Source organism: Acinonyx jubatus, chromosome A2, assembly GCF_027475565.1.
Source record: "Acinonyx jubatus isolate Ajub_Pintada_27869175 chromosome A2, VMU_Ajub_asm_v1.0, whole genome shotgun sequence".
In the NCBI taxonomy this organism is placed as follows: Eukaryota; Metazoa; Chordata; class Mammalia; order Carnivora; family Felidae; genus Acinonyx; species Acinonyx jubatus.
The window spans coordinates 743,158-770,917 of record NC_069383.1 but is presented as its reverse complement, the minus strand read 5'-3'; the positions used below and the strand labels follow the sequence as shown (position 1 = coordinate 770,917).

Below are 27,760 nucleotides of genomic sequence, written 5' to 3'. Positions count from 1 at the left end.
GGCCTGTCACAGCAGCTAGGAATCTGAGCCAGGCGCACCCCGGCAGTGTGTAAACATCACCTGGAAAAATGAAAGACGCGAATGCCGGGTGGGCATTCGTGGAGAGGGTCATGGAATGGTTGTGAACTCTCCCAACGACCTGTTGCCTCTTCCTTCTTCTCTTCTCCTTTCCTTTATGTTTAGAGCACAGACTGATCCTTGATCCTCAGTCGTTACCTTTGCTTTCTGTGGTTAAACCTGTAGAAAGGGAGCCTCCTGCCCTTTGCTTCCCTTCCATCCTCCTAACTACTTTGCCCGAAGAGATGTTGGCAGGTGCAATTGCTGTTTCCACTCAGAAAGACCCAATCAACACAAGCTGAAAAGGTCAGAGCTCGCCAAAGCTCCCAGGCTGCCATGCGGAATTGCCCCTGACAAACGATCCGGGAACACCGTGGGCTCCTCCGTGGGGGAGGACCTTCTTGCGGGCAGAACGTACTGAACAGGGTTGCTCAGTGAAACCTGCCGCAGCACCGTGTGTGGGGCGGCATCACCAACACCGCCAGGAAGCTGGAAAAGTCACCAGAGTAGGCGCTGCTGGCATCAGAGCCGGTGAGCGGAGCGAAGACAAGACAGGGTCACGCTGGCTTCTCTCTGGGCCTCACGGGGGGCCCGGAGGGAGGGCCAACAGACCCAAAGCAGTGTGCCCGCCGGGGTCACAGTCCTCGTCCGGAAGCTCAGAGCAGGACTGCGGCCCCCCGAAGGAGCTCCGTCCTCCTGTCCGTCGTGGGCTGAGTACCTATCGCAACTCAGCAATGGTGCTGGACCCCACTGCACACAGGGATACAGTCTGCACTTGGCTCTGCCGGTCCACCGAGACTCTACACCAGGCGCCTCACTCTGTCCTCGGCTGGGCCCGTTCGGGCACACACATATCAAAATGCGTGTTTGTTTGTCATCACTCATCTTTCTTCCTACTGTCCTTTATATCATAGCATTATATTCACTTTTTAACATTCTTGCGTGTTGGGAATTCTGTCACTTATTGATTTCACATAAGCATAGGAGAGAAGGCGTTACCAAATATTTGCCATGAATAGGATGCGAGGTCTGAGAAGGTGGAGGCTCCCCACCTGAGCCATGTGAGATGGACTTTCCGAAGCAGCGGTGGCCTTGGGCCTTGAAGAGCTCAGGCCCAGGTGCAGGGAGGGCTTTCCGATTTGGCAAAGGATCCGGGGCCCAGGAAGACTGCGCGAGACAGCCCTGAGCACAGGTGCGAGCCAGTGGTGACACTGACTGCCAGGGGCGCAGAGGACGACCTCGCTGGCCTGCAGGACTGGGAGGGGCCGGGTCTGTGACCCAGTCCGCGGTCCAGAACGGGGCTACTGCCCAGGAAGTCCGGATTTGCCCAGGAAAATGACAGAAACGTGTGTAACCGCGGCCAGCCTTTCATCTCTGTGTCTTTAGCTGCCGGGATCCACGGTTCCAACAGAAAATAAATATGGAAAGGCAGTAACCACATTCAAGTTTCAATTGCTACCCAGGGTGGTAGGAAGAAGTCATGCATAGTTAAAATGACTAATTTGCAAGGGGAATAAAGTACATTCCCAGATATACGAAGTCGTTTCATTTCTGAAGAATTTAGTCAGAATATTTATTTGCTACTTGACAAAAGAGATGACAGATTTCATCAGGGATAAGAGCCCCTCCTCAAGTAGACAAAGACTCCAGGCTGCTTTTCACATGCAAATCCGCCCTGATTAGGTTAACTCCTGGGGGCGGCTGGGCACACCTGCCCGGGAGGTGGGGGTTAGGAAAGCGGAGGGAAGCTGTGAATTAGGAGAACCCAGCTCTTGTGCCCTGGCTCCAGGCCTCGCCTCCAGCGAACCGTGACCAGACGCCCCTCCTGGACTCCCGCCCGAGTGCCAGCCTGGTGCCGTGTCTCCTCCCAACATCCAGCCCCTACACTTGACTCTGAGCAGACCGAGCAGGGGTGGCTCTGGGAAGGCCCGCGTCAACAGGAGGCACAGGCGTTCGCTCCCCTGTTGCGTGCGGGTCTTTGCTGTTGCCGCGCTTCCAAGATTTGGTTATTTTGTTCCTCCAAATATCCTCCCCAGCAAAGTTTACTGCACAAAGTGCCTGGAAGAAAGCACCCAACGGTACAATCAGACGCACCCCTTGAATAAGGGCATCACCCAGAAAATGCACTAAGTTAAGATTTAATTGCTAGAAATTACTTTCAATTACTAAAAATTATGACAAATTAGTTGTTGAATAGACACATTCTTTCACCACCATTAATAATTTAAAATTGCTAATTGCGTGTAATTATGAGTAATTTTTGCTCTTTGGTGCCAGGCCCGGGCCTCGGGCACCTCCCAGTGCACAGCCTCCAGGCCAGACCCCCAGGAGAGAGGACGGGGTGGGGCAGCCTCGTGAGAGACCTTCCCTGCTGAAGAGGGGACAAGGCACCAGGATGTCTGCTGTTCTAGGAAGGGCAAACCTGGCTCTCCAGAAAACGCCACTTTGCTTGTCATCCTTCCCTTCACCTTGAAATCCTGGAACCAGCCTCTGCTGGTGTAACCCTTGCAGGTGCTCGTGGTGTCACTGGGCAGTGTCCGTTCCCAGGTGCACCTCACCTCTTCCCTCCGCACCCGGGCTTTCTTCCTTCCCTGGGGTTCTTTCCCACCTGTAAACCCCTTCCATCCGTGAAGGCACAGCTCCCTCCTGGAGGCCTCGCTGACCACCAGGCCCCAGGAGACCCTCCCAGAGGCCTGGTCCCTTCCCCACCTGTGTAGCCATCCCAGGACCTTTCCTCCTAAGGAACCCGACCCCTGCTGGCCAAAGTGAAGCTTCCAAAATCCCCACACGAAGCCACTCCTGGAGCTCCAGGGAATCAGTGGATGGAGTGTTTTCACCTGGGAGTTGAGACGCCCTTGGCCACAGCGTCTTTCTGTGAGACCAGAGACAGCGTGGACAGCCAGCTGTGGCGGGACACACGCCACCTGTCGCCCAGCTTGACCCTCTTGGGTCCCCACAAGTAAGGATCACAGCAAACCTCCAGAGTAGCCCCTTTCCCCACCCCATCCTTTCTCACGTACACACACACACGTGCACATGAAGACCCTCTCAGGTCCCAAACCTCAATCTTCTGCAGGCTGGACGGGAATGTGCACCTTCACCTACAGTGTCCATCTACATTTGTTTAAAGACAGAGTGTCAAGGAGGTGGGGCCATGGCTTTGAAAAAGTGCCCTCAGACTATCAGCTGTGCACTGAGGTGCCCCTGACCACTGGATGGGGCCACCGCACGCACCATGAACTTGCCCCGGGTCAGGAGGCACAGCTCCGTGCCCGCCCCGACTTGTACCCTTCCCTCCAGGCACGGCCCAGACCCACAGCTTCGTGTCCACTGCCTGGAGGAACTCCATCTGGTAAATACCGCTGTGGACACCAGCAAGAGAAGAGCGGGTGATGGTGACAGGGTTTGACTGGAGGTACCTGTGCTGTCCCAAGTTTCACCTCACCTCCTTGCCCCTGGACCAGTCAGACCACCCTCACGACACCTTTGCGTGACTTCCCATGACGGTGGTGGCCAGCTCTGGAGCCAGCGGCACACCGGCCGTTACTGCCCGCATGCGGTAGTCCAACAGCCCCTCCTCGTCCCGAATGTCCTGTCTCCAAAACTGAATTGGAAAAAAGAAAGAAAGTGATCCACTCCCCACCCCCGCCAATGTTTTGCCCTTCCTGGCACCCACATGTCTTGTCCTCCCTGACCTATGGGCAAAGGAGCGCCCAGGCCTCACCACACACCCATTCAAGCCCCGACGGGGGCTCACGCACACACAAGGACAATGGCTGGATGAAGCTGGCTGGGTGGCCGCTTCCTTCACCACAGAGCTGGGCGGCAGCCCCTGCCCTTCCCTCTCACCCAGCGCTCCTTCTCCGACAAGGAGAAGCTTCAGTGCGCCGCAGGCCTTGGATGGCGTCCAGCCCGCAACCCTTCCCAGGAAGAGAGCGCCGGAGGGGAAGCACCTGTGTGAGGAGAGCATCCCCTGCACGTTCAGTAAAATAAAAGGAAGGTTGAATCTCTGCCCGGGTGTTACCCAGAGACAGACGTATGTCACACTCAGAGGCGTCACCCCGCACAACGCGCACCCGGGCGGCCCGAGGAGGCCCTGGGGAGGGTGGCGCCCACACCGGCTCCTCGAGCCTCTCCGTGTGGTGATCCCAGAAAAACAAGGGAACGTCCTTCCAGAATGCAATTTCTCACCAACCAAACAGTGGAAACTGAGAGCAGGAACCACCTGCCTCCTACTGGGTGACCTCCCATCTCCTCTGGAAGAGAGAGGGCCAAGGTCCAATCACAGCATTGAAAAATAATCAACGTGATGGATAAGCAATACCATACCGCTCACTTCCTGATCTGAGCTGACGTGTGAGCTTGACCTCACTGAGTGTACCCGGCTCTACAAACCTTGGCATGACCTGACTGTTCTGCCAGGGCTCCTGAACTGCCCAAGATCCTTAAGAACCAATTGTTCTCAAGTAGCTGACCTTGTTTCAGGCTTTGATTTGTTTATCCAATACTTTGTGTACAGACTGCATGAGTACACAGGTGCCATCACAACTAGAACATGGCAGATCTCAATCTGCAGCCTCCCACACGTTTGGCTTTCCCCCCTGTCCCCGACGCCGGGACGCGGACAGAAGCTGGAGCTCTTGTATGCAGAAGCCCAGGCTGAGGGAGGCAGCACTCTCTTAAAACCTGCCAAGTGACAGCTTAAGAAAGCCACTGCTCAGAAGGAGGGGGAGGCCTGCTGTCAGAGGCCCCGGGTGCAACAGGGTCCCCAGGGGCCCACGGTGCTCTGACAGTCTGCCGAGCACGAGACAGGAAGGAGAGGGCAGGACCCAGCTTCCGCCCTCCACCTGGAAATTCAAGATAATCTCATACCCCTGAAAACTCCAGTCTTTACACACAAACCGTCTTTATGTATTTAATTGGCCCTCTCTGGGGGATGTTTTTTGAAACTCGGTCTTTGAAGGCCTTTCATTATGGTATTGAGATAAAGGGAGAAAGAGCAGGGTTTATAGAGAGAACAGAGCAGATAAAAAGAGAAGCAGGAGATGAAAGGAGCCTGGAATGACAAAGGAGGAAGAGCCGTGAAGGACGCCCACACGGAGGCTCAGACGAGGCCTTTGGCTTTTTCCACCTTCCTAGATTCTCCAAGCCAGTTCATTAACTTAACAAGAGAAAAATCACAAACCTCTTTCTTTTTGAAGACTATAATATCAATTTTTAAATTTTCCCAAACGTGGAACAATGGAAGTGTTTTCTACAGAGAGAGTTCAAATTAGAGAAACAGAAGCGTACTGGGGGTGAAAGGAGAGACAGGCGGCCAAGACGGCAGGCCAGAGCAGCCACCATGCCGGCCGTCCTGCGGCCAAGCGTCTGCCAGACCCCGGACAGAGTGCCCAGAAACGCACACACGCTGGTGCAGGGACACAGCCACACTCGGAGCTGTCTATGCACTCTTCATCACATCTTCCATTTACACCTTTCTGTGGTTTGGAAGCACATGGAACATGAGCACGTACGCACTCCTAAACACTAAAGTCCAGTGAGAATGCTGGGGTGCATGCGTAATGCTCTTTCACTGAGAGCGGGGTCACCCACAACCCTGGAGGCCGGCAGAGCGGTGAGCACAGGAAGGATAACTTATAAAGCACCACGATGCCCATCATCCCCTATGATCCCCTTTACTCTTTGAGTCTCCCGATGTGACAGAGGAAGGAGTGGGGAATGGGGGGAACAGGGGGCCCAGCTCTTCTGACCCTGAAGTGCTGGCTCTTCATTCCCCCACGTACCTCCAAACAGCAACACAGGAACCAGAACCAGAGCAGTCACCCGGGCACCGCGTCCTTTAGGAGCTGTGTCCCCAGTCTAGGCTCCTGGCAAAGACGGCTCTCCATAAAGGCTTGTGAATCAATAACACATAAAACCAGAGTCAATCCAGGTTTTCTTGAGACGGCCCTGCAGACACATCTTCCCTAACAGGTTCACATGCTAAAGGGGGCAGAGGCCATTTTTCCACACTGGGCCTCCCAGCTCAAAACCCAGCCATCGCCCCCCAGACTTTGTGGCCTCACAGAAACTCGCCTCTTGTAAGAAATCTGTCTAGGGTGAGAGGTTCCTCTCTGGATAAGGTTAAGGGGATGCTGCATTCTGAGGAGTGGTTCTGGCCTTTGATTAGGGAGGCCTCAGGATTCCTCCCTAAAAAGCCTTGAGTAAGGTCTGATTGAGCCTGTGAATACAGTCCCTGTCATTAATAATCCAATTACCCTCGGGAGTGGTCCTGTCCTTCTTTAAGAGCGGTGAAACGGAAGAAATCAGACATCTACCCGAGGAAGCCTCAGGATGCATTTTCCGCCTTTTCTAGACAAATTCTCACCTAGCGTGATAAACACATAACCCTAAAAACAAACTGAGTAACCAGTTTTCCTCTGTTGTCTTGAGAAAGTGACTGACTTACCAAAAGTGAGAGGAAACAGGTATATTTTGTATGTGAAATGTAGGGCGAAGAGACATCTTTGAGAATACAATGTGGGGCTTCAGAGTGAGCTGTGGGGCAGAGAGCGGATCTGGGGGGTAGAGAGCAAAAGCGTTGGGCAGTGTACGAGGACTTCCTAAGGCTCACTGGCCATGTTCGTAAAGCTGAGATAATGATGCTTATTTTGGAAGATGTTTTGAGTATTAGATGCGGTGACACAGGTGACTAGCTCTGCAGCCAGAACACAGACTGTCAGTGTCTTTCTCCCCTGTCTCCAGCAGCAGGGCCTTCACCTGTTCGGAGGAAAGTGCACTGAAATGTAGAAATGGGGGACACGCAGTCCGTTGAGGGGCATGTTCAACTATATACACAACAGAAACCACAGTGGCACATGTCACTTATGATTTCATATTCACCACAAGACACCAAGCGAGCATCTCAGGCAGCACCCACAGCAGGAAAGCAAGTCCCCATTCAGGAAAATTACGAGTCATCTCAAGCCGGTCACCCAGACTCCGAGGCAAGAGGACAGCAACGGCTGAGTGTGGAGACCAGCTTCCACCCCATCTCCGTCCCCCGCGGGCCCAGGACAGTCATGGGCAGCACCGCAGCCCACAGCGTGGCTGGTTACCGGTCTCCCCGGCCTCTCAAAGCCGCGGCCCACTGCCCAGCAGTCTCCCTGATACCCACAAAAGCAGAAACCGTGAGGCCTCCACACGCCTACCTCCACACGCCTACCACACGCCTACCTAGAACCGTCATCTCTGGTTCCACGTCTTAGAGGAGCAAACACATGCCTACTGTAAAAAACGGCATTTTCTTCAAAATGATTGTGTTCTGCTTGTAAAACATTTTTTTAGTTTAAGGAAATGCAAAGCAGGTCATAAGTTAATCAATTACATGCTTAAAATCTGCTTCAAAGAGACGATCCATGCTGATGTTGAGGTCACCGTATCTCCACTACAGACATTCTTGGATTCTCCCCCAGGACACGGACACACACGTACACGCCATTTATCGGTATTCATGGGTGTGTCCAATGCACACTGTTCACGTGTGTGAGCCACGTGTAAGCTGAACCCACATGGCTCAGTAATGGCTACGTTTTAAATGAGTAACAGTAACAAACAGCCAACCACTTTAGCACTCCCTGCACAACTGCACAACTCCACGGTGCCAATGGGGACGCTGAGGCACGGACAGCTAGCTGCGCCGGATCCCGCCCACATCACGCTGGCAGCAAGGGAAAGACTAGGGACTTGAATTCAGGCCCATGCCCTTGATCACTAAAACTACAGATGGTACTGGAAATCATTACAAACAGTCTACACATTTCCTCATGACCACATGGGACAACTCGGGGCTCATGACTACTCTGCTTAAACTCGTAGATCTTTCTCACTGCCCCTCCTCTCTATTCCCCTGAGGACTTTCCCTTACACCCCCTTAATGTTCACTTATTCCCGGCCTCTCCCTGCACACACACGCCTCCACAGGAGCTCACGTGCCATCCTGCCGCTCTGCCAGAATATTCCTGATCAGGCAGGAAAAGGCTATGCGTCTGCAGACATGAATAATTTTGAAAACTTCCACTGCATATGTACACAGACGGCAATACTGCACCGGCGAGAACAGGAGGGTGTAAACATGCAACCCATTCTGGTACACCTCATGTGCATCTTGTGTCCCTAACCCGCCGTCTGTGCACGTTACCACGGCGGCCTCCTCAGCCCACAGGCTGCCGTTACCCCGCACTGAAATATCCAGAGGGCGACAACGCCCTCCCAGCGCGTGCTAGCCATCTCGGTAATGCCTGCCCTGCTCTCAATTTTACTTTTGTTCTGATGTTTACCATTTGTACCCGGTTTCGTTTGCTCTCGGCTGAATATGTGAGCTATTCCCAGCGGCCTGGTGAAACTCCCCAGCCGCTGTGCACAACCCGTCATCACGCCCCTGCCAGGGCTGTGTGGGGAGAAGGGCACTGGGGACCCCGTGGGGCCAAACGAGAAGGGCACTGAGGAGTCTTCTGCTAGGCAAACATGTCCACACTGAAGGGACAGGACGATTGTGGCGAAACAAGAAACTCCAAGGGCCAAAGGTCACTTCTTAATAAAAGGTGGCAAGAAAAAGTAGCCAGTGGCTGCCTGCCATGCACCTCCTGGACAGCAGGGGCAAAGCCCAGTCGGCTCCTGACCTCCCCATGGGCCCCGCAGGAAGCAGAGCGAGAGCCTCACTCCCCTCCACCATCCAGAGCCGGTTCTGACAGGGAGGCCGCCTGCTGGTTGGCAGGTGCCTTCCTGGCCCTTCCTTCCATCCTCGGGGCTCCTCCCCAAGAGCTGGCCCTGTCTCCACTTTTTCTCCTCCTGTGGCCTGTCTTTCCCTCCCCACCACACACCACAGTGGCCTCTCCATTCAGCTGCAGGATGTGAAGAGGGGCTTCACGCCCCTGTCGGGGTGAGTGGAATGCTGACACCCACGTCAGCAATGGGGCACTAGCTCCACACCTTGTTTCCTGTCTTTGCACAACACTGGCCCTTGGGCGGGTGGAGACGGTGAAGAACTCCAGCTCTGAGCCTGGGAGTTACAGCCAACAAGGCTGGATTCACCCCGGCCTCCGAAGGACACTGAGTATTCACCTTGGCGGCCGGAGGTCAGCCTGCAGTGCCGTCTGCTACATGAAACGAGCTAACCGGAACCAGTTCCTGGTGTTCAGGGAAGCGGTGAGCACGAACATGCATTTGTGACAATCGGAGAAGCCCACTTTGACCCTTAAACGCTCTGTCTAGTGAGCCCCTTTCACTTTGCTCGATGGAGCACCGGACCATTCTGTTACCGACTTCTGTGATAACCCATCCTCATGTCTAGTAACAGCGGGAACGTTCCATAAATGGTGGCTGACTGGATGTGGGAATACCTGTGAAGCAGGTGGGGACAGTGGCGTCTGATTCCCAAGGACTGAAGGATAAGGTCTGGGACTCCTGGCCAGGAGCGGGGCTTGTTGACCCAGGAGCAGGAGGCACGTCCAGGTCGAGGGGAGGTGGGGTATTCAGTGCCACAAGGAGAGAGAGAGGCTCATCTTCACTCTGTTCCATTGGGTCATGCCAGTAGCAGGTTCCACTTGTGTGGCATTCTGGAATTCTCTAACTGCAGCTCCCAGTGTCAGCCCCCTGAGCTCCAACACGACTTTCTCTAGAGTGGCTCTCGCTCTGTTACTAGGTATCATCGATGGCGTCTGTCTTCGTGCTCGAGAATTTAGACAAAGTCGTGGTACAGAACCACACTTCCTTGAGGGGAGTGTATTCGTTTTTGTTTTGCTTTATTTTGATTCTCTGTTTAAGGTCTAGGAGCCCCTCTAGTTTTGGTGGAAACTTTTGGTTTTGGTTGGTTTCAAATGTTTTCCCAAAGGCGTTTATCCACCTGCCTCTGTCTTGAAACGTGAGGTTCGCTGCGTGTCCTGTGGCAAGAACACAGCCCAGAACGGCCGAGAACGTCAGTGCCACTGCTGCCTGGTGTGTGGCTCCTGCCTTGTAACAACTCTTTAGAGGACTAATACAGTATTGAAAACACGTACCAATGTTCCTGACCCTATACTTCCATTCCTGACTTCAAATAAAAGTGACTGCTTCGTACAGCTTTGGCGTTTACTCATATGACCGGCTGACATGCCCAGAACCCTACAAAATCACAAGAAAGTTTTAACTCAAGAAGAGAGAGATGAAAGAGGGAGAGAAAGAAGAGGATGATAAAAACTATTTCCAAAATGAGAGGTCCAGGATCCATTTGTAATTATCTGCCCACCTGAGTCTAAAGGCTTTTATTCGATAAGACAGGTAGTACACAAACCCGTAACGTGAACAGAAGCTTGATTGGCCCCGTGACCTACACAGCTTTGAGTGAGGTTTCATTCTAAATTCCAGCCCCAAAAAAGGACCTGCCCCCCACCCCCACCTTCCCGCTTCTTTCAGAAATGCAAAGAAATGCAAGGTGTTCTGTGCCATCTGGGAAGCGTCCAGGTCTCACAGGCCTCAACTGCTCTCCTGCAGGTACACCTAACTCTCCCGAGGGAGAAGACTCTGGCGCATCGGAAATGAAGCCTCCAGGAAGCGATGATGGTCCCCGCTCCAGAGTGCAGGGTGCTCAAAAGCAGGTGCCGGCCAGCCTCCGGATGTGGCAACCTAAATCAAGCCTTCAGCTTTTCAAGTTTTAAAAGGGATGAAGTCTACCTGACTTCACACTTAAAATTAAAAGGCAAAATCTGTAGTTCACATGAGAAAAAAATGCAAGCTTTTACAGTGTTCAAAGTTAAGAAACCTACCTTTTAATCACAGGGGTAGTATATATTGTGCCAACATTTCTTGACATGTAAGCATCTTCTAAAAGACAACAATTCGATTCTCAAATGCATATAAAGAATGACTTTGGTTTGCCCCCTAAGTGACAAGTCTTAGTTTTCATTTCTGGTTCCCATATTTGTAGTCTTTCATGTAAATTAAAGGTTCACTCTGGTGTCAGCTAAGTGCATCCCAGCTCGAGAAGACAGAGTTCTGTTTTCTGCCTCTATTCTGCCTTGAGAATCAGTCATGCGCTGGTCTGCCGTCAATTCCTGCAAGAAATGTGTCTAGATGAGCCACAGGAGGCGTGCCACTCAACAGGACAGGGGAGGCGGACTGGGGTGGAGAATCAGAGGAGGAACTGGTGAGGGGGGTGATTGCAGCGGAGGGAGGAGGGGAGAAGCCCAAGGCTGAAGGGACGCAGAGCTTGGCGGCTTCCACTTCCCTCCGTGTGATTTGCTCGCCTTGCCGAGAGCTGGGATGTGTGTCCACTAAACCCTGCCTCACTTTGCACTTCACCACACTTGCACCAAACTTCCACACTTCCACGGGTGTTTGCTGTATCTGGTGCCAGTTATCAAACCATCATCTTGCAGCTCTCTTCTGCACACTATCAGATCCCATGGCTGACGTGACTCGATAGTTACATACACGGAAAGATCAATTTGTGTCAGTCTAAACCCTCTTGGCCCATCCTCTTATGACCAGCTGTCTACCCTTTTGAGGCTGCTGGCAGGGCAGTGTGTGGTAGGTGGGCATGGAGGCTCCGGAGCCCCCAGGCCCCTGGCGCTCCCAGGAGGGTGGTAGCTTCCTGGACACGACACTGAGAGCCGGGCACAGGCAGTGAGATGGCCAGAGGGCCCAGTGAGTGTGGCCAGAAGTCCCTGTCCTTCGCCAGAAGTTCTGAAAGTCCTTGAATATCATAGAAAATATGACATCCTTTCCCCCAAAGACATATATTTCCTAGTCATTCTGTTCCTTAAGAGATAATGGTGAAAGTGCAGTGTGCAGAGTAAGACTGATTCTCTCAGAATGGAGTTCTTAGAGGAACAGGCACAAACTATGCCGTTTCTGGTATCACGGCTCTGAAGAGCTGTGGAAAAATAAAGCTTTAAAATTGATCGTATTTGCTGTTCTAAACTACAGGACCATTTTCTCCTAATTTCAGACCGATCAACATTTAGAAGAGTTAGAACTAACTCTTTGGCTTTCATGTGTCTGTCCTGATGTCAATAATCTGGAAACCAATTCTGAAATGTACCAGGGGAGCTCTTTGTTCAAAGGAAATGTGCCACGAATGCTTTAGGAAGGTAGAGAGGCCCCCTTTGCGATGTGAATGACGTGCTAGTCCGCTCATTTCATACCATGTTTCCTTGTAGTTCGGCAACCCTCAGCCCACACACTGCAAGCCCACTTTGACTATTCTTTCTCTTTCTTTAGAGAGAAAATGTTTGTCGCAGAAGGGGTTTTCCTTTAATTAAGACCTCTCGTCTCTCCTTTGATTGCAAAATTCACCAGCGAGAAGGGGTGCTTTTGAGCCAAGGAGGAGATGTTACCAGCAAATACGGACTTGGAAAGAATATGTGGCTCAGGCGGATTCTTAGCAAACAGAAGGTGATGGTCAATGTTTAGTCACACAAAGGCTTTTGCAAAGTTTGGGCTGCGATGTGTACATACTGCATGTGCCAGGTTCAAAGTCACACAAGCTCTGTGACCACGTATTTCCACAGCTGCGTGCCCTCATCGCTGCATATGGCTCGTGCTATGTTTGGGAGAGCGCCACGAGAGACACTTTGTGAACAGCATGCATACCCCACTATGGATACAGACAATGCTCACTGAATTTACAAAACCAACTTTTTGAAAATGTAGGTATACGACTTTTTACGTATACGACAGGCGTATTCAAGTGTTCTACAGCATTCTGCATCACTCTTATGGTTTATAGTTCTTTTTAATTGCCTGTTCACATTCCTTAGAACAAGGCTGTTGATGGTATTCTCTCATGATGTTTAAACTCCGCTTATCTGTAGTGATGCTCCCTTTTCCCAAGTGTTGTGTATTTATTCCTTTGCAGTACTGTTGTTGGCCAAACAGAAGTCTCTCTGGTTTATAAGTCTTTTCAAAGAACTGGGTTTTTCGTTTGTTCTTGCTGTTTTCATTATTTCTTTTTCACTACTCCTTATTTTCTGCTCTTTTCTTCATTAGTCCCTTCTTAAACTGCCTTGTGTTTACACTGTTGGCTTTTCTATTATTTACCGTGTCACAAAATGGTTCATGCATACAAAAAGGAATAAAACCATCTGATAAACGGACTGCACTCACCACTGTCTTACGTAAGACACACAACGTACAACGCTGCATCGGAGCCCCCTGCCCCCGACTGCAGCTCACTCTGCCTGACTCCAGAGGTGACCACTATCCCCACGTTGTGTTCAGCGTCCTGTATTCCCCGCTCCACGTGCACGGTGTGTGTGAGTTCTCCTAACCAGGAGACAGTACAGTCCTCCTCTTTCATGTTCACGGTCTCAGACTCTGCATATTCTGTACGACCTCGCTTTATTTATTTGCTCAACATGTTTGTGAGATGCAGGCATGGTGATACACGTGCCTCCAGTTTGTTGACCCTGGTTACATATAGCGTTGAATCTCTTCCTGGCTAATGGAGGTTTAGCTTACTTCCATTGGTTTTCATTACCACAGATGTAGCAATGCCTGTTACAGACGGAGCACAGATATACAATCTGGAGTCCATAACCAGAAGTGGAGAGCTGTGATTTGGGTATTCACTTAACCCATTTTTTTTTTTTTTTTTTGCTAAAACAGCTTCCAAAATGGTTGTGTCCGCTGTGTCTAAGAATTTTCAATTTGCCCCAGACTCGGGTCAATACTTGGGAATGTCGTATTCTTTCATTTTTGCCATCTTATAGTTAATGAAATAACCTCTTGTGATTTTAACTTCCATTTTTCTAATTTCTTGTGAGGCTAAGCGGGCTGTATTTCTCACCAATTCATGAGCACTCTTTATGTTCTGGGCCTGAGGTGTGACTGCTGCCCTGCCTACCGACCCCCTCATGGCCTCTCCACCCCCTCCAATCACCACTCACCCTCAGTGGCCCCTCCACCAGGTTCCCACCACGCATGAATGTCCAACTGTATATAATGAAAATCCTGAGAAGGACAAGCATCATCACTGTGACTGTACATGCCCTCCACGTGTACCTCTCCATCTCTCCACCCCACAGCACGAATCTGCCTGGAACTCGGAGGGGTAGTGGGCCTCAGCTGGGCCTCAGCAAGAAGGAATGACTCCAATTTCCAGGAGCATAAGGGGGTTTCCTAACAAGGGAAGACAGGTAAGTGGAGATTCACTGCAAGCAAAGAGAATGACCGAGGAAGAATATGAAGGAAGCAAAGCTAGGCTTACGTGTCCCACTGCACAGAGCATCTTGGCATAGCAGGGGACATAACGCAGAGCCCACAGCCCACCCCTGTGCAGAAGGCCATCACATCTGGAGATCACTGCAGCCCATATTGGTGTTCTGTTCCATTCCATAGCATTAGATGATTTCTTTTCATTCTCTTTTAAGGAATTATAATACTGTGTTAGAGTTTGTTTTTTTTTTTAACTTTGCTTTTTTGCTTTTGGTTTTGACATACAGCTCAATACAACAGGAGACTCTTGCCAAGAAATAAATCCATAGTTGTTTTCATGACAGCAAATTATGTGCCAACGAGTGACATTTAAATGCTGAATTTTAATGGCTTGTCAGAAGAAGTGAAATGTATTTTTTAAAAATTTAATACACAAGAGAACAATGAGGAGCGTTCTTCTTGTAGGACACAAGAATGGTAAATAGAAAGTGAACACGTTTTTTCCCTTGATGTATATATTTACGTTGGAAAAGAAAGTTGCACAATTAAAGCCCATTCTCCCTTCTTTCCTCATGAGGAAGTCTCCTGAACGGCGGTGCAAGCAGCTGTCAATGAGACGAGCAACCATATGGCCAAGAAGCAGCCTTGATGTACGGAAACATACAACCTGCTGTACTTCAAATGCAGCTACCTGGATAGAATGGTTTTAAGGGATTCCGAAGAAGCTCCCTTCCCCAAAACCATCTCATATCAGGCTAACCAAGTTCAGTACACCAGCAGGATTAGAGATTCTTTTCCTAGAGTAAGACATACACTCCCAACACCTCCAGGATGTTATTATGGTATTGAGCTTTGCATGACCAAGGTGAAAAACCCAAAACATCCAAAGGACAAGTCAGGAAGAAACTAGATAACAGACTGAAAATATCTGAGAAAAAGTTCTGGATTACATGGCACTGTTGGAAACAAGTGTCAGATGGAGGACCCCAAAGTGGTGTGGACACATACATGTGTTCATGTGTTTTTATATGTGTGTGTTTCTGTGTGTGCTCATGTATGTGCACATGTGTATGTGTGTTTCTGTGTGTGCACTCAGTCATGTGTGTGTAAATGGACATGTGTGTGCTTGCGTGTGCTCAAACATGTGTGTACACGGATGTGTGTGAGTGCGTGTGTGTGAATGTGCGTGTTTGTGTGTGTCCTCACGTGTGAATACACACGGGTGTGTGCATGTGTAGGTGCGTGTTAGTGTGTGTGCTCACACGTGTGAGTGTACATGGATGTGTGCATGTGAGTGCATGTGTGTGTGATCACGCATGTGTGTGTACATGGACGTGCATGTGAGTGCATGTGTGTGCGTTTGTGTGCTTGTGTGCGTGCATGTACTCACACGTGTGCATGTGTGAGCTCACATGTGGAAGTGTGGAAGTATATGTGCGTGGTTGTGTGTGCTCACACGTATGTGGACATGTATGTGTGTTTGTGTGCTCACATATGTGTGTACACCGACGTGTGCATGTGTATGTGCATGTTTGTGTGTGCTCACATGTGTGTACGTACATGGATGTGTATGCATGTGTTTGTGTGCTCGTGCGTGGGCATGTATGTGTGTGCTTGTGTGTTCACGTGTGTGCACGTACATGGATGTGTGCATGTGTATGTGTGTGTGCTCGCGCATGTGTGTGCACATGGATGTGTGAGTGTCTGTGTGTGAGTGAATGTGCATGTTTGTGTGCTCACATGTGTGCACGTACTCACACATGTGCATGTGTGTGCATGTGTGTGCCCACACATGTGCATGTACATGGACGTGTGTGCATGCTTGTGTGTGCTCACACGTGTGTGTACGTGGGCATGTATGCGCATGCTTGTGTGTGCTCATGTGTGTGTGTGTACGTGGACATGTATTGCATGCTTCTGTGTGTGCTCACACGCGGACGTGTGTGTGCTCATGTGTGTGTGTGCTCATGTGTGTACATATACACATACGTGCTTGTGCATGCGCTCACATATGTGTGTACACGGGCATGTGCATGTGCGTGTTTGTGTGTGCTCACACGTGTGCATGGACGTGTATGTGCGTTTGTGTATGCTCATGTGTGCGCTTCTGTGTGCTCACATGTGTGTGTGTACATGGATGTGTGCATGTGTGTACATGTGTTGATGGGAGTGAAGGTACTGCAGCCCACACCCAGAGGGGCAGTCATACTGTCCAGAATCAAAATATGCCAAAATCACCCAACTGTAAACTTAGCAGCTGAGGTAACATGAGTCTCCCCTGCCTGTGGCAGGGCCAGCAGCACGAGCCCTCAGACGCGGTTACAGGCACAGGGCTGAGACACACCAAAGGGCCTCCGGTCTTAGTGTTTCTCCCGTGCTTACTGAAGACACAGATTCTCAGGTCCTGCTCCACAGTCCTTGTTGGAACCACTGGAACGGGCCCAGGAATCTGCCTGTTCCAAGTTTTGAGGATGAGTTTTCCTAGCCTGAGAAAGCCAACAGCCCCAGGAAAGAGAGGTCACAGATCACAGATCAGGGGGCAAAGGGCACCCTGGAAAGCAGTCCCAGGGCAGAGCCGAGCTAGGAGGCTCAGCTGTGCGGCCACAGCACTTGTGTCCTGTTGCCTGTGATGCGGCTGAGCTGACCCTCGGCAAAGCCTGTGGCAGGCTGGGGACTCAGGGAGGGGGACTGCTTGCACCATGTGGCCGGCGTGACCCCCTGGCTCCAAGAAGAGGCCCTTGTCTTTGAGAATGTGCACCAGAGACACGGGGGCAGTAAGAGCTCATCCCAGAGCTCACAAGCGGTCAGAAAGATCGGCTGTATACGGGCCATGTGCTGAGGGGGCAAGCACGGAGCGAGGTGGGGAAGAGAAGAGCCACTCCCGCCTCCCTCAGGGAGGCTACTCTTGTCCACGCCCAGAGTCGCAGGCCATGGCTGGTGTGGGGCCGAGATGAGGCCAGGAGTGCCCAGTCACAGGAAAGGTCAGACCCAAAAGGGGGCCATTGTAAGTACAAGCTATTTGAAGGGTACATCCATGAACCTCTCCATCACTTTAACGTGCCCTGTTGTGACTAAGCAGCAAACAGCCATCAGCAGCAGAGGTGACCCCCCAAGACAGAACCCCACACCTACCAGACATCTCCCAGCCTGGGTGGGAAGCACCAGGTGGCTCCCAAGAGACTCACACAGCCTGCTCCAGGACCAGCCAGAGGGAATTAACTTAGAGTTGGGGGTGGGGGGCGGTTTCTAGAGCAAGATGGATGTCACAGGGCAGGACTAAGTGTCATAGGGCAAGAGTGGGTGTCCTAGGGTAGAACCAAGTGATCTAGGGCAGGACTTGGTGACCTAGGACAGGACTGGGTGTCCTAGGGCAGGACCAGGTGATCTAGGGCAGGACCAGGTGATCCAGGGCCGGGCCAAGTGATTTAGGACAGGACCCAGTGATCTAAGACAGGACCAGGTGACCTAGGACAGAACTTGGTATCCTAGGGCAAGACCGAGTGATCTAGGACAGGACTGGGTGACCCAGGGCAGGACTGGGTGTCCTTGGGCAGGACCAGGTGATCTAGGGCAGGACCGGGTGATCTAGAACAGGATTGGGTGACCTAGAGGAGGACTGGGTAGAGCAAGCAAAATGCCTTTAAGTAGGCAAATGGATAAATAAACAGTCGTACCTCCAGACAGTGGAATATTATTCAGCACTAAAAAGAAATGAGCTATCAAGTCATGAAAATAGAGGTACACGGAGGAACCTTAAATGCATATCACTAAGTGAAGAAGCCAGTCTGAAAAGGCCTATACATTGTATAAGTCTAACTCCATGAAATTCTGGAAAAGGCAAAACCACGGGAGACAGTAAAAAGATATGTGGTCGGATGATTAGGGGGAGGGATGAACGGGGACGCACTGAAGACTTTTAGGGCAGTGAAAGTACTCTGTATGATTGTGTAGGGATGGACGCATGTCATTGTACATTTGTGCAAACCCATGGAGTGGACCAAAAAAAGTTAACATTAATGTAAACTATGGGCATTAGTTAATTACAATGTATCAGTATTAACTCATCAACTGCAACTAATATACCATATCAAGCCAAGATGTTAATAACAGAGAAACCTTTGGGGAGGTGGGGATAAGGGAGTATGTGCAAAGTGTCAAGACTTTCTCTGCTCAACCTTTATGTAAATCTAACATTCTCTAAGAAATAAAATCTATGAATTAAAAACCTTATTCGCCTTTATGCTTAACCACCTCCACAAAGTACTGCTCCTATGTCTCAGACTCACTCTGAGCACTAAACCTGCAGTGTAACCTTGTGTGACTGCAGTGATGCCATCGGAATCCCCAGCTTCACAGGGTCTTTAGGGCATTATCTGGGAGGGACGGAACACTGGAAACTGGGAAAGAGATACATGGGCAGGTCCTAAGGAAGTTGGGACACTGAACCCCTCCGTTCCACCAACCTTTCTTTGCCAGAAGAAGCCCTCCTTCCCCTCCTGCTAAAGAGGCTAACCCTGTCTGAAGAACGTGTCTGAGCCACCCAGGTGGTTGCCCCACATGGTCCTGCTGAGCCTTCCCCAGACACACCGTCACCACCTCTCACTGCATCTGGACCTACACCTGGACTTAAGTCCCAGCAGGTCCCAGGGTGGGGAGGCACAGAGACAGAGAGAGAGAGAGAGAGAGAGAGAGAGAGAGATGCCCTCAAAGAACGGCATGATCTTGCCAATTTACACCAACAGAAACCTGGGCAACACATGTGGGAATGGCTCTTAAGTATGTGAGATCAAGACGGAATGAACAGAAATTGGACCAGGCTAGATGTATTGATATGGGCCACCAAGCGCAGATTCTCCAACCAATGTTTTAGATTAGGGGGCTGGAAATAGCTTTAACAGTTTCCACCAATGGTTGACATACACAGGCATCCGAAGGGGGTGTCCATATGAAATGACGTGGAGATGCCAGAATTTCCTTGTTATATCGCAAAGAGGCAAGTGTCTGAGGCTTATGGAAATTGGGACACTGGAGTGGATTGCCATGTGAGACCTGCTAATGACCTCAGGAGGGTCAAGAGGATATGCCTTTCCCCAAGACTATGAGAGATGAGTTTAGAAGAGTGCCCCCGCACCCTTGAAGAGCTCTGTGCTGATGCCCCCTCAGGTCAGAAAGTACCGTGGGAGAGCTCTCTTCAACCTGGGATCCCTAAGTGCAGAGGGGACGACGGGATCTTGAGGTGGCAAGGGCCAAGGGGGCGCATGTAAGAGCTAAGGGCAGATGGTTGTGGTCGCCGCAAAGCAGCAAGCAGAAGACCACTGTTACTGATTAGGTGAGCAGACTGCTCCTACCACTGGAATAGACAGACAGAAGGCCTCCAAGAGTCTTAGGGACCCGCATAAGCAGGAAAGTTCCGGATCTACGGAACTGAGGTCTGGCTTGAATCACCAACACAGAGTCACAGCCCTTCAAACAACTTCCAGACTTGGCACAATCCCAGGTCCCAGAGTAGAGCCCCAGGAATGAAGCTGCAGGGTTGGGGCAGAGTCCCTGAAGGGTACACAAGTCAGCAATTCGTACAGTGATTCCTTCTCTTAGCCTTCCCCAGAGGGGCCTGCGCCCTCGTGCCAGGATGAGTGTGTAAGGAGATAATGAGAGTCTTCAGTGGCTATCACACACTGACTCTGAACTGACGCTAATAGCAGAAAAACCCGAACATCACTGTGGCCCCCCAGTCAGAGCAGGGGCTTACAGAGGCCAGGTGATCGCACTCACTGTGTCGTCATTCCCCCAGCTCTGGAGCGGACACACTCAGGGGCTGGCAGGTCCCCCACACTGATTCCCTGACTGGCAGATTCAGGGCTATTCTGGTGGGAGAGGCCCGAGGACAGCCTCTGGATATAAAACCTTGTACCAAAAGCGATACGGCCTCCCTGGAGGGCATGGTTAGTGGGAGATTAGTGCCACCGTCAAGGACTTGAAGGATGAAGGGGAGGTGACTGACACCACGCCCCTTTCAACTCTCCTGCTAGGCCTGTGCCCAGAGAGGTGGATTGTGGGAAAGGACAGTAGATTATCATGAACTTAACCTGGTGGTGACTCCAAGTGGTGCTGCTGTTGCAAAGGTGGCCCCGCTGATGGAGGAGTCAGCACAGCCATGGTGCCCGCGACGCAGCTGTTAGTCTGGTGACCGCTGTCTCTACACCCATACTTAAGACCAACAGAAGCTGTCTGCTCTCATCTGCTGAGGTCAGCAACATGCCTGCGCTGCGCTATATCACAGGTGTATCAACCCTCCAGCCCCCTGTCACACCTGCACTGTGCTATATCACAGGTGTCCCAACCCCCCAACCACTGTCATTATCTGGTCCACCGGGGCCTTACTTAGTTCTGTCCACACAGCATCATGCATGGGACGTCAGTAAATTTAGAAATTATGCTGATTGGACCTAATAGGGAAGAAGTAGCAACTACCCACATATGTGGCTAAGACACCTGCACACCAGACTCGGATGCTGCTTGGCCCTTCGGAAGGCCCCAGAGGCAAATCACAGAGCAGACCCTTAGGGCTTGGGAGCACACACACATCTCTGCAGATAACTACTCTCCTTTCAAGAAACCGCTTTTGGCTGCTACTATACCTTAGTCAAGAATGAACGCTTGGCCACAGGCCACCGAGCTACCACACGATTCGGTTACTATGAACTAAGTGTTGTATGACCACGGCCGTCTTACAGCTCACACACGTTGTTGGCCCTCTGTCCACTCACTCGGATCTGTAAGCAGCTGCCAGCAACTGCCCTTTCCCCCAGGGTCCCATTCAGCTTCTGGGAACTGTGCACGTTCGGCATCCTGACGAGGGGCTGACTTTCGCAGGACACCCCATCACCACGGTCAGGGCCACGAGAACGGTCATGGGCTCCTGTCCGTCCTTGTCCTCGACCTCTCATCTCACACCCATGGTCCCTTCCCACTGGCTGCCCTGCAGATTCAGGCCCCAGACCAAAGACAGCAGTCTGGTACACACGCTCCATCATCGCCCATGACTGCACGCGGCCAACTCCCTGTAACTGATCGCGCACGCGGTCTCCTAGTGGCTCTGCTTCCTGAACCCGGGACCGTTAGTGTCCTGGGGAGAAAGGGTGCCATAGTCCAATGACTCGGAGCGAATGAATGAATGTAATTCCTTACTGCAGAACTTTCCGGCATGTTCACGAACCAGCATACATCACGAACATTCAAAAGGAGGAAAGGAGCAAGTAACGTTTCCCAAACCTACTGGACCACAGACTTTTTTCTTGATGGAGCCACTGATAAGCTCTGTGGGACATGATGTAGAAAGAACGTATGGACTCAGGTCCATGTTCCTCTCCTGGCCCCTCCTTCCAGGCCTGGGCCCCCAGCAGGGCCATTTTAGGTCCTGACCACGAGACATGCGAATTTCACCCTCCAGGAGCTTCACCCTGACCCTCACCTGACACCAAGGTGTTGTGTTTGCAAGTGGGCCTCCTGTCCAGGCTCCGAGGGCACAGGAAACAGGGCTTTACTGCCGTAGTAGGAACAGGGCATAGTAATGCTAAGCATGCCGATGCAGCTTCCCCCTCTATTTCAAAAACTATATACATAATATAAATTACGTATGTGATAATTATGTGTATAATAATATCTGAGTCATTGTAATTATTTTTATCCTGAAGTTAGCTAACATACAGCGTGGTCTTGGCTTCAGGAGTGGAACCCAGTGATTCATCACTTACATACGACAGCCAGTGCTCATCCCAACACGTGCCCTCCTCAATGCGCATCACCCATCTAGCCCACCCCCTACCCTCCTCTCGCCAGCACCCCTCAGTTTGTTCTCCGTATTTAAGAGTCTCTTAGGGCTTACCTCCCCCTCTGTTTTTATCTTATTTTTCCTTCCCTTCCCCTATGATCATCTAAGTTTCTCAAATTCCACATGAGTGAAATCTTATGATATGCGTCTTTCTCTGTCTACCTGACTTATTTCACTTAGCATATTTTTAAAACTATCTTCTTAGCACCCCTGTGAAGTAAACAGGTAAGAGGAAGCTCCTGTATAACAAAAACTTGCACAATGACAGTATTTAGAGGCAAACTGACTTTCTGGGGGTTGATCAGTGTGGCTGGCTTGCACGTGGCTGAGGGGGGCTGGTCCCAGGCCTGGCGTCTCTGTCACGTGACCTGTAGGTGTCTCTCCTACTCTCTGAAGCACCGTCAAACTGCTGTGGTTCCTGGACGCCCGGCAGCATCTAGGGCCACCTCTAGCCCACGAAGGGAACCCCCGCTGGAACCTTCTAGGAGTAAGGCTGCCTGCTCCTAGCCCTCTTCTATCTCAGCACTGGTCCCCCCGACCTAAGAGGCCCATGATCTTTAAGGAGAAGCAAAGCACCTGCTGAACGCTGGGTGCAAAGGCAGCTCGGGCCAGCAGCCCAGGACAGGACAGTTTGGCCCACACCTGCCTACCTGTTCGGGAGAGCTTCTGCAAGGTGGCTGCCAGGTGCTGCAGAACCGCCGGTGACACTTCATAGCGGTGTGTGTCTACTGCTGGAACCTTCTGGCACCTTCCAAACATTCCATCTGTGAGAAAAGGGAAGCAGAGAAGAAAAAGTGACATTTCATTTTCAGAGAGAAGAAAGGCATTACACACATCCTTGCAATATATTCTAATTATGCACTGTGGTGAGGCTTTGGAACACGGCTTTAGAAAGTCATCAAAACACTATCATAAGTCAGAAGCACTTGGAAAGTAATGGTTTATTTAAATAGAAGAGCATGATAAAAAACACAATTCCAAAGGTATAGAGAAAAGGACGTGAATTCAGAGTAGCTGGCACTTTCTATTCTACTCTCTCATCCCTTCTCCCCTTGCCACCCCCGCCACTCACTTGTTGTAATTTCCTGCCCCTGGCTTTCACCTTTCTGACTTGAAGCTTTGCTTCTGACAGTCCTGTGACAAAAAAGCCAATAGTACTCAGGATCGGTTTTCCAGATGAGAAACAGAACACCCAGGAAATATAAACATGAGTTTGTGGAAGCCTGAGGATCGTGGAAGTACCTGCCACGCAGGCTGGCAAACGGGGGCAGATGCGGGAACAGCAGTGAGGCTGCTCAAGGTGCTTCCAGAACAAGAGAGACTAACGGGCACAATTTATCTAGTCTGTTCCATCTGTCTAAAATGACACACTCTGCTCATCGACATCTTTTCAAACCACACCCTCCAGTTAATTTAGGCCCCAGTTAGTCTTTATTCGGCAAATTGTTCACTTTGAAATAAGCTTCCTGTAGGGGGTTCAAACATCCAAATTACTGTCCTTCGTACACACAAAAGACTAATTCAAGGGCCAGGCGGCCATCTGCAGCTTCAGGCCCGGATGGAGGGGGAAACACTTCCCTTATTGTTCACAACAGTCTCACTGCACGAAGTGTAGCCGAGGAAAAGCCTTCAAGTGCAACAAGTTTAATCGTCAGAGACACGTTCGCCCAGCGCCAGGCTGACTCAGTGATTACGGGTCTGATGTCCCATATGTGCTTAAGATGGATGGCGCTGTGTGATCGGCAGAAAATCATCCTAAGTATGGAGAGCATGTCGTGGATTTCTATGGGACTTTGCACAGCAGGGGACACAGCCGGCACAGCTGCTCATTCCGGGCACACCACGGCCATGCAGAAAAGTCAGACCCTCTGCCGGCCCCGCCCCCCGCACAGGGCTCTACTGGGCACCTCTGCCGGTCACCTCTGTGGGTCACCCCGGCCGTGCGGAGCTCTGCCGGTCACCTCCACCCTATGGCACCGCCCCTCTGTCTGAGTGACTCACTTAACACAACGGCCATCTCCGGCCACAGTGATTCCCAGTCACAGTTCCCTTGGAGGGAGGGTCTCATCTCCCTGCCACTACCCAGTGAGACAGGCAAGCTGCTCCACGTGAACACAGACAGCAAGTGTCCCCGTTCTTTTGATTTTGCCTTGTGCGAAGAACCCTGTGCCTGTGGATGGCGTGTTCATGTGGGGAAGGACGAGGGGGCAGGGAGGAGAAGGAGGCTAAGAGAAAAGCTAAGAACTCTCTATAATGTACCTGAAACTCTCATTTTACTTTACAAATGGAGTATCTGGAAAGTAGAACTGTAACATGTAGAGACTGGGAGGAGCATTAAGATGGGCTGACCCCACATTTTACAGTTGAGCGTCGTGACCTGCTAAGGTCCTCATCAGTGAAAAATGGCCAAAGACATTTCCTATCTATTTTGGAACATCCCAAGTGAATTAATTCCCTCTGAAGTATAAACGGCTTCACCCTTGAAAGTTGGTTTGTGCCACACAACGTGGTAAGTATATTTTTGGAAAAATAATTATTGGATTTTCTTGAAATCTCTCTCTCGACTATATACTTAAAACACATATATATAATATAATACATAGTATTTTTGTGCTTTTAAAATTAGGTTTAGTTTTAGCTAGTCATTTGGTTTTAATGATTTAAATGTTGAAACTAAACCAACCATTGATTCTCTTTGCCCCTAGACTACAGCCTTGCTGATGAGGCAGGACAGACCTTTCCCTAGTACATTTCTTTAAACTTTATCCTTTAAACAAACTTTATTTTTTAAAGCAGTTTTAGGTTCACAGCAAAGTTGAAGGGCAGGTACAGAGAGTCCCCATATACCTCCTGCCCTCACGTATGCAAACCAACAGCCCCCAGCCTGAGTGGTACATTTGCCACAACCAATGAGCCTACAGTGATGCCTCTTTATCACCCGAAGGCTGTAGTTCACATCAGGGTCATTCTCGGTGTTGTGCACCGATGGGTTTGGACAAAAGCACAGTGGCACGTGCTCACCATTATAGTGTCACGCAGGGTAGTGTCACTGCCCTGAAAATCCTCTGTGCTCCCCCTGTTCACCCCTCCACGCCTCTCACCCCTGGCAACCATTGACCATTTTACGGTCTCCAAAGTTGTGTCTTTTCCAGAATGGCATATACAGTTGACCCTTGAACCACACTGGTGTGAACTCTATAGGTCCAATTTATACACAGATTTATTTTTAGCTACACAGTACTGTGCAGACACACGTGTTGGTGTGTGTACATATGTGCATCTACATGTGTGTATACTGTGTGTGTTTGTGTCCACGTGTATGTGTTTGCATGTGCGTCTACAAGTGTTACGTGCACATGCCTTTGCATGTGTGTTGTGTACACGTGACGTGTGCTGTGTGTATGTGCATACACGTATACACATAGACAGCCCTGCCATTTGTCTAGCGGCCACACTGTGTGAGAACCCAAGGATACAGCCATTCCAACATCATAAATTCATCTAGGAAACAGATATGTTAATACCTCCCTACCAGAAACCTGATTTCCTTATTTATTTCTCAATAAACAACTTCACTACCTTTTTCTCTGTTTCCTCTGGATGACTGTGTGTACACTCTCATCCACACCTTCTCCTAATTTCCAGCCCCGTAATGCTGTGTATCTGCGGTGCCCTCCCCATCCTAAGGTGTGGATTCCGTCCCTGCCCACACTGCTCGGCCTCATCCTCCAACCTCAGGAAACGCACGCCCTGCTCTGATGTCCCCCCTGCTGGACAGGTGGGATAGCGGTGGGACATGCATCCGGGGCAGAAGTGGACACGCAAACTACTCACTTGTAACTGTGGTACAGGCTACAGAGGGACATGCTCCGGGGCGGCACAAAGACGGGGCACTGACCTCATCCGACACATAAAGACCCCACGAAAGTAGCAGCCGGTTGGGCTCCAACATTTACAGAAAGGGGCTGCCTACCTAGGGCTGGCAGGGACATCTAGGCAGGGGAGCAGGCTCTGTGGAGGACAGGAAGCGTCCGGTCGCTAGAGCTCTGGGACCAAGGCACTGAGCTCCCAGATGCGGAGCGAGTCAGCGGTGTGTGCAGAGCCTGAGGGCACGGAGAGGTTCAGCCCTCCTCCAGGAACTTCTGGCACCTTCCAGGCAGGTTTTGCATTTTGCCAGAAACCAAGGGGTGAGCTGCCTGTCCAGGGGAGGGTGGCTCAGCGAGGAGGACCACCATAGAAGTAAGAGAGCAGGACAGATCCACAGCCTTTTCAGAGGTGAACCCGTAGGACACCAATGCCACCCAGCTGTAGGCCAGCCCCTTCCCCGAGTCCACGGCACAGAAAGCCTCTGGGGTTCAAGGAAATATTCCGAGGGACAGCCCACGGAACATGTGTTTCTCCAAAGCAGAAACAAAGCTGTCTTGCTGCCAGCTGGGAGAGGTGACCCAATGGCCCCCAATCAAGTGACACTGCATCCTTCCGTGCGGAGGCCACCTCCCAGACCTCTGTGGGCAGTAACCACAGCAACCACAGAATCATGGACTGTGCTTAAAATCCCCAAACTTGCTGACGGCTGTCCCCAAGACCAAATTTCTGAGATGACAATCCCCCTCCTCATTTTGCAGAGCAGAAGACTGGGTCTCCACCGCTTCTGGAAACCCGAGACTACACGCTTTTAAACAGAAAAACAAGGGACGTTTGCAATCCTCGGAAAATAGCTGCTGCTGTCCCAGCTGAGTGTCACTGACCAGACGGCCATCTACAACTGGGCCGTGGGTTTCTCCTGTTAGAAAGAGACCTTGATGATTTCTTTGCTGTTTTTTTTGAAGAATGTGAAAAAAACAGCTCGTTCATAATGTCTGTACCTTTGCTTGAACCAGTATTCCTTGGAGCATTATTCCCCCAGGCAGAAGTCATTTTCACTCATCAACATCACTGTCCCCGGAACACTGATGCAGGCCTGTGGCTGTGCCCCCCTCCCGGACCGGCGTTCCAGAATTCACTTCTCCCTCGGTCTGTGGGGCTGTGCCTGTCTCCAGGCTGCATAGGACACACGTGGGCACACCTGTGTGCACACACATCTCCCCATCCCTCTGGCACTGACATTCTCCTCTCACCTCCAGGCACCATGGGCTCCTGGAAGGCAGGCACCAGAGCTACGCCTCTTAGAGCTCCCGCATCTGACACTACTCTGCACCCACTGTAGGTTCAATAAATATTTGTGACCGATTAACTGGTGTTTTTCCACTTGCCTGAAAAAAAAGCTGAGTGGCGCCTGAGCAGCTCAGTCGGTTAAACGTCTCAATTTCAGCTCAGGTCATGATCTCACAGTTTATGGGTTCGAGTCCCGTGTCAGGATCTGTGCTGATAGTGTGGAGTCTGCCTGGGAGTCTCTCTCCCTCTCCCGCTCTGCCTTTCCCCTGCTCGCTCTCGCTCTCTCAAAACAAATAAACATTTTTGAAAAGCTGAGATGCCCACAGAAATGTATACCACCATCAACTAGAATCCTAATTCGCTGGAATCTCACACTGATTTAGAAGTGCACAAGTCCCAGCACATGACCCGGCTGGAGGCAGGACCAGGGATCGCTGAGAACAAACCCAGGGGGCTCGTGGTGGAGCCTGCAAATGAGGGGGTGCTCCTCCGTGCTCTCAGCAAACACGGCACCTCCTCCCCCTCTAACTCCGCGCAGGCTCA

The 27,760-nt window shown here is 51.0% G+C and overlaps 1 protein-coding gene across 4 annotated transcripts in view; it reads right to left on the bottom strand.

Moving 5' to 3' along the window:
- Positions 1-27,760, bottom strand: part of PTPRN2 (protein tyrosine phosphatase receptor type N2) — a 799,963-nt gene that overhangs the window by 553,296 nt on the left and 218,907 nt on the right. For all 4 annotated transcript variants that reach the window (XM_053217793.1, XM_053217794.1, XM_053217795.1 and 1 more), the window contains one exon: positions 22,714-22,827. In XM_053217793.1, coding sequence (XP_053073768.1) covers positions 22,714-22,827 — 114 coding nt within the window. The remainder of the gene's footprint in view (positions 1-22,713; positions 22,828-27,760) is intronic.